Consider the following 10,102-nt stretch of genomic DNA (forward strand, 5'->3'; position numbering starts at 1 on the left):
GTTCAGCCCAAGAAATGGATGAAAATATAAATAGAATGTCCCAACATTTCCTGTGTGAAAATGATATACTGTGGAAGGCTTGCATGAGAGGCTGCGGTTACTATGCAGTGAAACATTTGCAGTAATTATGGTGCATCTTAGGGGTTTGGATCGTCGTGACTCGTGTTGACCATTTGCTTGTCAACCTTTTGTCAGTGTCAATCTAGACATTGTCAGCAACAGCAAGCCATCCCAATACCCACCTTATGCAGCTAACCAGCGACTTAGTGAATACACACATAAACAAGATGAGGTCTGACCGCTGTGGACGGCTCACGAGGAGACATAAAAATATGATAGAAAAATAAAGACATTAACTTGACATTTTATTTTGTAATACTGATTACAGGAAAGTACCCCATGTTTGGAATTACAGATTGTAAAACAAAAACTGTTCTCACCCATATTTTTATTTACATGTTTTGCAACTTCAGCCCTCCAGTTACCAAAACTATTGGTTGAAATGATCTCTCTGTTACCAAAATGGGGTGCAGGACGCGTTCCCGACAGTTATTTACCCGTTGTTGGGATCCCGACTGTCAAAACGCAGACAGACAGGTGCCCGACGGCCACCCGCTATTTTCCCTCGTGGGGGTCCACAACCCCCATAGAGTGAGAATAGAATAGGTGGCGTGCCCGCAAGGAGCTTTGTTGCGCTCACCATGCTGTCTGAGTCCAGGCAGTCGGGATCCCGACTGTCGGAACCCTATACCACAACCACCAAAATGACCTAAGAAAAGAATAAACTTCCCTGGATATAAAACAGGGTATAAAACCACAATTGGGCATATCCTGGGTCAGATCACTGCGTATATCATTATCATACTGTGATATAGAACCAGTGGAACAGTAGAGACTGGATCCCCTCCAGTTTTGTGTACAGGATGTGACGTGAGGGGTGGGGGGGGGGGGGGAAGAGGAGTTGTTATATGCCCTCACTTATTGTATTTTATCTGTAATTGACATAGGTTTTGTTTTATTTTAGCTGCATTGTACCCTCACGGGCTTGCTCGCCACAGATTTATATTCCCCCTCCAGGTGTATGTGGACCCAGTGCATAATGGGAAAATTCACAAAACTGAAGGGGATCTAGACGCTACTGCTATGGGAGTAGGACATCCCAAAGAGCAGATGGTCAGGGTACGGTATTTGTAGTCATTCATCTGGAAATAGCACGGGCGACGGAGGATCGGTAAGGAGTCGAGCTAATGGACTAGCCACGTAAATGGGACACTACAGCTTGGGTGCCTCCAGGTGTTATAAATGTGGTCTAACAACCCAATAATTCATGTATCTCTTTACATGGTCCATCTGTAGATATATATATATTTCTATCCAAGCGCCAGCACTGCACATGTGGTGTCACCATTCTGTGAACAATCCTGATCTGTCGCAAGCCTGAATGGGATCTTAGCTGGGTTAAAACAGTCTACAAAATTCCAAGTACTACTCTGCATTTCAGTCTGAAAGGTGCAAAGGCACCAGATAAGTCCCACATGTAACCGCGTAGCATATAACAATTGTACTACAACTGATCATGCCAGAGTACCACTAAACCTAGATAGAGGACATTAGAGTTTAGTACAGTGATGGCGAACGTTGACGCTCCAGCTGTTGTTGAACTACACATCCCAGCATGCTCTGCTACAGTTTTGCAATTTGGCCATGCTAAAAATTATGCAGGGCATGCTGGGATGTGTAATTCAACAACAGCTGACGCGTCATGGTTAGCCATCACTGGTTTAGTATACACCTTACTGCAGCAACATCTTAAATCAGTTCATAGTAATGTCATGAACGTGGAAGGAGTCAATGTGATGCGCATGCTGCAGGCAGTACGGCAGTAGCATAAAACTACTCTTTAGTGTCACGTTAAGGCTACATTAATGATTTGTCGGATGATGGCGCATCGATCAGATATCACACTGCAATCATTCATGATCGGCTCTAAGTCTTGGATCGAATCGTCCTTCTTGTAATGCAAGAGGCCAATGAGGTAAAAATAATGACACGGCCGTGAAATAAAAATGGATTAAACCCCAACGTGCAGAAAAAAAAAAAAAGCAACTTATTTTCAAAGTTTTTATTGAAAAAAAAAAAAAAAAAAAATGAAAAACTGATAATACCCACAGCTGTGCTCCAAACTCTGTACAGAAGCTTTTTACCCGACCTGAAGTCTTTGAGACGAGACTTAAATAGTAGATGCCCTGTTTTGAATTCATGCTCAATTTAAATCAAAATTAAAATATTTCCAGGAAAAAAAAAAGTTCTTGCACTGTCCACAATTATATAAAAATGAGCCGAAACTGATAAAAAAAAAAAAAAAAACTAAACAAAAACAGAGTGCTCAAGGACATCAGTTGGCGAATGGACACCAACCCGGTGAGGTGTCCGACTCTTCCTGAAGTCCCTGGAATACACCCTTAAAATTGGTTTTCCAAGTCATGTGATCAGCTCACACCCTGTGTAATGAATGGCTTTAGAACAGGAGGGCACCCATACTTCCCACTTCACTCTGCTCCTTCACGAAGATCTCAAAGTACTGGTAGATAATGGTGACGGCCAACAGGATTCCTGTCCCCGAGCCTATGGCCCCTAAGAAGTCGGCAAGTACCGAGAGCGCTCCGATGCAAAGACCACCAAAGGCAGCAGCCGTCGGGATGTACCTAGAAGAAACGGGGGAAAAGGATTATACATCGAGACAAATAGAGGAGCGATAGGTGTAAAATTTGCTAGTAAAGTATATAAATCCCCTGGGCTCTAATTGGAAAGGACTTCTATTTCTCAGATAATGGCAGAAGTGAGGAGTATCCGTGTTGTACAGTAGTTACTGAAGTTTACAGGACAATGAAATCCAATTTTAGCCAGAGCTATTTCCATTCAGCAAGGCTAGGTTCTCTTGTTTGGGAACAATAAAGTTTGGTCAAAAAAATAGTATAAAGTATAAAGCCGTGATAAGGGAGGAGAAGTGATAAAGTGCCTGGTACTTGATCACCGGCCAATCAGCTCCTGACTGTCCCTTTTTAAAGTACGAGGCACTTTATCACTGCTTCATACATCTACCCCACAGGACCGTAATACTGTTACGATACAGGGGATGCCAGTATAACCAGTTTAGCAACATTATGTGCCATGTAATCAATCGCTGGTAGACAAGTGGTCACTGTACTCATTTATGACCGAGCTGGACTAGTAAGTTAGAGCAGTCGGAGTTAAAGGTTTGGATGGGGAACGCAGGCGGCCGGCCTCTGTGAGGCACACATCCAGTGTAGTCAAATTAGTGCAGAAAGACAAATGTAACATCTGTATTAATGGAGAACTCTGGAATAGAGGGCAGAGCAGCCAAGCGATTGTAGCGGCCATTTCTTCCAGCATTATGCAGGTAGTTCTTATCACTACATTTATTCACAGAACCAATACATGGATCAGCCACTTAGGGCTCTGTCCAATCAGCTACGATAATCTGGCAGGTGCAAGACATCGTGACAGTGGCCCACAGGGCTCTTAGAAATGTTGTGCTTATTCAGTGCCAGAGATCGGGCGCTGCTGCCAGCATTGAAACGCCATGGCACATCACAAGTACAATTGGATTGAGCTCTTCGTCATAGACCCAGAACAGTCACCATAATCAATCGCAAGGAACTGGATTATGTGACTATAAAACAGGGAGCCTCATGGAGCATGGTTTTAATAAGTCATCACGCCTAAGGTGTATCAGGAGAGCCACACAGGTGTGGTGTATTACATATCAATGCCAGAAGCTCCACATCCCTCACCTGTTCAGTTCATGCACCATGGACGTCTCTCTGTGGCCTCTCATCACCATCTGCTGCTCTTTCAATTGCTTTGCAACCTGCAGAGAAAGGAATCAGAGTTTGTACGGACTCTGCGTGAAACCTCAGCAGCACAATACCCAGCGGGGGATCGGGTACTTACATCCTTAGCAGAAGAGCCGGACACTTCAATCCAGGTCTTTGAGAAGAAAGCGCAGGAGCCCAGCATGAAGACTATGTAAATTACAGCATGCACCGGATCATCCAGCACAGAACCAAACGACTCCGGCGGAGAAAGGTAATAACAGAGTCCACCCACAGGGTACGCCCGAGCAGGTCCCCCGGTGGAAGTGTCCTACAAACAGTGGAAAGATAGGTTAGAACCCATAGCGTTCAGACACAACAGATAATTGTATTGGGTAGGTGGTTTCCATAGTAATCAAGTGTGACACTTCCCGGTGGTCATTTAGACGTGATGTCAGTGGTTGGTTGACACTTCGTTTGAGTACGAGTGACAACTGCTCATCTGCCCAACTTTATCACGTCTAAGGAGAACAGCTGCTAACACAAGACACAGGTTTGGGGATACTCACAGACCACGTCCCCAGGAGGTTCACCAGCAGGTTCCCGCTGAACCGGGCAGACAGCATCTGAGATATGACATACAGATTGGAGACCAGAGCGGACTGCAGGATGATGGGGATGTTGGAGGTGTAGAACAGTTTGATGGGATAGGTGTTGTACTGGCCTCGGTACCGGGCAGATTTGATGGGCAGGTCCACTCTAAATCCCTGCAATGTAAGACATGTTCGGCACGGTTAACAATTCGCCTCTGTGTGAATGACGTAATGGAGCAAGACTCCGCATTCATAGGGGTGAACGTAAGCGAGCACCAGCCGGTACGTACCTGGAAGTATATGACCACTGCAAAGACAAAGATAGTAGCGATCAGGTTCATCAGGTTGGGCAGGTTCTGTCGGTAGAAGGCTTCCCGGAGCGCACGGACCTTATCAGTACGAGTGGCGAGCAGGTGGAATAGGGCAATAATGGCGCCCTCAAACTCAGTGCCTGCGGATGGGACATAAGAAAACATGGACGTTAGAAAGCACTTTCATCTAGCACACAGGTTCTCAAAGTCGGTCCTCAGGACCCCACAAAGTGCATGTTTTCCAGGTCTCCTCACAGAATTACAAGTGAAATAATTAGCTCCACCTGTGGATCTTCTAAAATGTGTCAATGAGTAATGATTGCACCTGTTGGATGACATGGAAAACAAACTGTGTGGGGGCCCGGGGACCGAGTTTGAGAGCCACTGGTCTAGCAGAATGTAAAAATCACTCTTGGTAAAAGTTGTCTGGACGGTGTTTTAAAGCAGCAATCCTTTAAAAGACAAAACCAACCTGGCTTTGCCTTTTAAATGATTTGCCCTTCCAAGCATCCTCCAGAGTCACTGGGAATTCAGTCTCTTAATCCTCCTAGATTATTCTATCGATATTGTACCATTTGGTTATCCTAGTGCTTAATGGCCCCTTAATCTCTGCAGAAATAATTCTGCAAACAGAGGAAACGCCCTGGGTCCTACCTCTGCCAGTGTTCACAGTGGTCGGGCTGAAGGCTTTCCATACAATGGTCTCACAGATGTTGGTGGCGATGAAGAGGGAGATCCCAGAACCCAGACCGTAACCCTTCTGCAGCAGCTCATCCAGAAGTAAGACAATCAAACCGGCAACAAAGAGCTGGAGGAAATAAGGAAACATGGGTTACTCCGAGCAACAGCAGCTGACTTAGTCTGTCTGCAGCAAGAACCAACAGCGGAGCCTACCTGGATAGTGATGAGCAGACAGATGCCAGCACCCATCTCAGAGGGATCTCCATACATTCCTGTCATAACGTACACAATGGCCTGGCCGATGGTGATGATCATACCGAACACTGGGGGGAAATGAGATCATGTTACGGCAACTGCAGATTATACAATAAAATCATAAGAGTAGGGCCAGATCCATAAATAGCCTTAGCCTGACACTGACTTGTGTTCCTATAGAAGGCAGAGTTACACTATAGAAAGCACCAGACACCTGACCAAAGCAGGACTTACATTTCTGTGCCCCGTTGAACAAAGCTCTGTCCTTTGGTGTGTCCCCAACCTCGATGATCTTAGCACCAGCCAGAAGCTGCATGATGAGACCGGAGGTGACAATAGGGGAGATACCCAGCTCCATTAAAGTACCTGTGAAAGACAAAAAAAAAATAAAACTCCAGGTTTGCACCGATATACTAACTGGCCATGAACACACAAATCAGGTAACTTATGTTCGGTATAAGAACCACAACGGCACCATAATCACATAGTAAAATCAGTGTGAGATGGGGGGGGGGATCATTCTTCACTCCCTATCTCTTGTGCTTGACCAATGCATTTCAGTTACTCCTCAGTGTAAGCTATGACCGGACGGGCAGTTACGGCTGTCTTATTTGGCTTCCTCTGTGATCTCCGTCCTTTACGGACTTGGCAAACCCCCACAAGGTCATAACACGTTGCTCAGATAATGTCACAATGTGCCGGTCGGCCATGTCTCCACCCTATTTGCTGAGAGAGGTCATCACACCTCTAAGACTGAGAAGAACTCAAAGAAAATACGGTACTTGTGTAGTTTCACGGCGGCAGCTTAAGCTATGTTGTTAGTGCGGCCGTGGGAACACTACACTGATCCTGACAGGGACGCTATGCTGACTACGTAACTGCCGCCGTGAAACTACACAAGTACCGAAAATACAAATTAAAAGTAAAAGTAGTACAAACTATGGCAACAATCTCTATTAGAAGATCTTCTCAGCTTACCATTCTCCACTGAAATCTACATCAGCTCCAATCTCTGTTAACAGGTAGAAATCCTGTCACTGCTGCAATGCATTTTGGGAACTAACTTCCCTTCCTCAATGTTAAGAGACCGATTTCAGAGCCTGTATCCCGATTAATATCGATGCTCTTAATGTGGAATCTGGTGAACCTCCAACCTGCCTTGTGTTGCATTTGATACATTTTAAATACTTATAAAAAAAACTAATCTAAGTTGATGCACTAATATGCTCTCCTGCTTTTGTCTCTTTATGGAGGGTATCATTGTATGTCCATCTGTTGAAAATTGAAGAAGCTCTCAGAGGTAAAGAGGTTTTGGTACTTATTTAATATCTGGGCTCCCGTTTTTCTTATGAGCTTTGGGCACGGTGGCGAGCGCAAAATCAACTCCATGCGTAGTTGGATAGTAGGGGTATGAAAAAATGGGGTGCATTTAACATGGGAGCCCAGATAATACATACATTGGGGGGGGGGGGGGGGGATTTAATCCCTGTGCCGATTTTTCGCCTGGGTGAAAAATCTAGCATCAGTGAATTCCTGTGGTTTTGGCGTATTCACTGACGTTTTCGCCCATGCCGATTTGCAAAACAGAAAAGGGAAATGTAATGGGCAAAAATGTACTAAAAACGGGTGAAAATACCCGTGATTGAATGCAGATAGGCCAATCTTTGCCTTTTTTTTTTAACCTGGTGAAAAACACAGACAAGATTGAATACGTCCCATAGCCACAGGGCACCGTCTGGGATGGATAGATATATATATATACATATATATATATATACATACACACACACACACAAATAAGTGTGTCTTGCAGTGCTTTCTATAACATGTAGACTGTGTGAAGGTGCACGGAACCTGTTTAATAGTTTTGTAGTACTGTAAAGTTTTCGGTGTTTTGTACATTTATTTGCATTAGAAAAACAATATCCTTACGTTAGAGATCAGATAGTTTATTATGGCACCGTCCCAATCCCTATAGAGGAGCCGCTTACAACCCTGCTACCACTTGCTTACAGGGCGGCATGTCTGGATACATACTACATGGCACATCGGGATCACCCAGAGATCAAATAGATACGTAAGCAGCACCTCTATGCTCTATTGCAGGAAAGCGGTCATGCTGATATAGATATATAATTGGCCACTGCCATATCGCCTTAATGTCCCTTTTTCGTACTATATTATACCCAAGGAACCCAATTTACCAGGCCAGGGTTGGCTACAATTATAGATATTCAACCCATGATAGTTACATTAAACCAGTGGGGAAAAAAAACTGAACTTTTTCTCTGCACCCAGGTAAAAATATAAATGAAATTACCTCTGTTGGAAGCCAGGATAACTCTCATCCAGTAAAAGGGATCTGCGGAGTCTGAAGACATTATACCGAAGAGGGGGATCTAAGAGAATAAAGCACACGTCAGGAAGTCACAGCAGCTCTCATACACCAGAAAGTGGAAAGCCAATGGTTTTATTTCCCCAAACACAGATCTGTTCCCTTCTGGAGAAGAGGACAGATCATCACAGTGGCAGTAACTGTAACATGGGCACTTATGTATTACAAACCACTCACTTACCTGGCAGCATACTAAGAATATAAATAGGGTGATTGCGGTCCATAATACTTTTTCTTTAAATTGGATCTGTAAACAGAAAAGACAATCACACGGTAAGATTATTAAACCTATCCAATATACAGCATTATTAGCATGAGTTTAGACGCTACACAAAGATTAAATGCAGCAATTTCCATCTTCCACTATGGAAATCCATTCCATAAGGACAAGTCCAGCGTTCCTGGTCTGACACATAACTGCAGAAAAGAGAATATAATACAGGAGGTAACACATACCTTACGTTCCGGTTTCTGGATCTCTGGCAATATTGCACAGAAGGGCTTAATCACTTCAAGAAACTTGACTGTTAAAAAAAGATAAAGTTATATTAGTGGAAATTAAATCATAATAAGGTTTTACAATATGTTCTTTAAACCCCCCGGCAAATCACCTTCACCCTTATTCTATAGCGCTAACCTAGAACTACACACTGCAAGCTGTCATTCCGCAATGTTTAGGGACCAACGTGTGTGGCAATACTACAGGAATGGGACACGTTGCCCAAAATAAACCTGTTTACATTCTCTGGGATATACGTCTAGAAACCAAGAGTAAATGGGGGAGTTTCCTGTCCAGTGATGATGACACTGTTAGATTCATTCACAAATTAGTACCACAGACACTACCTACTGAGGAGTCTGCACTGTATGGCTATATTACACTTCTATGCTAGATTCTGCAAATCATATGACCCAATAACAGTCTTATCCAGAGTTTATACAGCAGATTCCGGAATAAGTAACCAATCACAGCTCCTGCCGGGATCCCAAGGACAACTATACACATTTTTGTTGATTGCCCTTACATGTACAGCTCTGTATCCGCATACAGATACCACCCTACATGGTTCCCTAGGACCGCTGCTTAAAGACAGGTCACTAAAGATGGGTGTCAGCAATCCCCCATGTTAAGAAGCACAAACAAAACATAACCTGATAAACATTAGGTAGATAGTACGCTATGCAGGAATTCCAGCAAGTACGCCTGTATTTATAAAGCAGTAATCATTCACAAGGAAAAAACCCACCATGTAAAGGATTGCCACATAAAAAAATACACAGCCTGCATCTGGAAAGGTTATCGCATACATATTCCCCCTGGTCTGATCTCCAGCAACTGGAAAGACTGATCGTGTTTATGCACTATATATCAAAGTGCAAAGCTGTTTCTAGCAAGACCTAGCCGGGTGTAAGTATTACATCAGCATCCTTTGTAAATATATATATATATATATATATATATATATATATATATATATATATATATATATATATATATATATATATATCAATTAAAACATAGCATCAATTTTGAATTTAGTACAATGTACGAGTACAAATATATATATTTATATAGTGGTTCTCATACCAAGCTGTATGTATGTATGTATGTATGTATGTATGTATATATGTATGTATATATGTATGTATATATGTATATATATATATATATATATATATATATATATATATATATATATATATATATATATATATATATATATATATATATATACATATACATATACACACACACACATACACTAGGGAAGTGCATAGTATAATGGTAGTGCTGGGTGTCAGTGAGGGCGCCCGGCTGGGCCATGCCCCATGCCGCACGTCCTGCCTGGCGGATACTCACTGCCCATGGCCGACTCTGGGTGCGCTGCTGCTGGCTTCTGCCGGGCTCTGTCCTCTGACTGACTCGCAGCCGCCGATCCCCGCAATGAGAAGGTTCCGTAGACACGTCACCGCTCCCGAGCACCGCACACACACGTCACCGGCCGGAAGAGGGAAAGAGAGAGCCCCAGG

General features: G+C 43.5%; 1 protein-coding gene across 1 annotated transcript; it reads right to left on the reverse strand.

The window, feature by feature from the left end:
- Positions 1–352: 352 nt before the first annotated feature.
- Positions 353–10,091, reverse strand: SEC61A1 (SEC61 translocon subunit alpha 1). The gene is made up of 12 exons (XM_083155637.1): positions 9,933–10,091; positions 8,528–8,595; positions 8,253–8,318; positions 7,997–8,075; positions 5,911–6,042; positions 5,635–5,744; positions 5,395–5,548; positions 4,720–4,880; positions 4,406–4,603; positions 3,976–4,167; positions 3,816–3,892; positions 353–2,705 (listed from the first exon to the last, which is right to left on the reverse strand). Exons 1-12 carry the CDS (start codon positions 9,937–9,939, stop codon positions 2,519–2,521), a joined length of 1,431 nt encoding a protein of 476 aa, XP_083011763.1. The 5' UTR covers positions 9,940–10,091; the 3' UTR covers positions 353–2,518.
- Between the last annotated feature and the right edge of the window lie 11 nt (positions 10,092–10,102).

This window comes from Crinia signifera, chromosome 8 (assembly GCF_055691185.1).
Source record: "Crinia signifera chromosome 8, ASM5569118v1, whole genome shotgun sequence".
NCBI classification, from domain to species: Eukaryota; Metazoa; Chordata; class Amphibia; order Anura; family Myobatrachidae; genus Crinia; species Crinia signifera.

Coding starts and splice junctions, on each gene's coding strand:
- SEC61A1 (XM_083155637.1), bottom strand. Junction 8,319..8,527: donor TCCAGAAACCGGAACGTAAG/GTATGTGTTACC, acceptor TTCTGTTTACAG/ATCCAATTTAAAGAAAAAGT. Junction 5,549..5,634: donor GTCTGCTCATCACTATCCAG/GTAGGCTCCGCT, acceptor TATTTCCTCCAG/CTCTTTGTTGCCGGTTTGAT.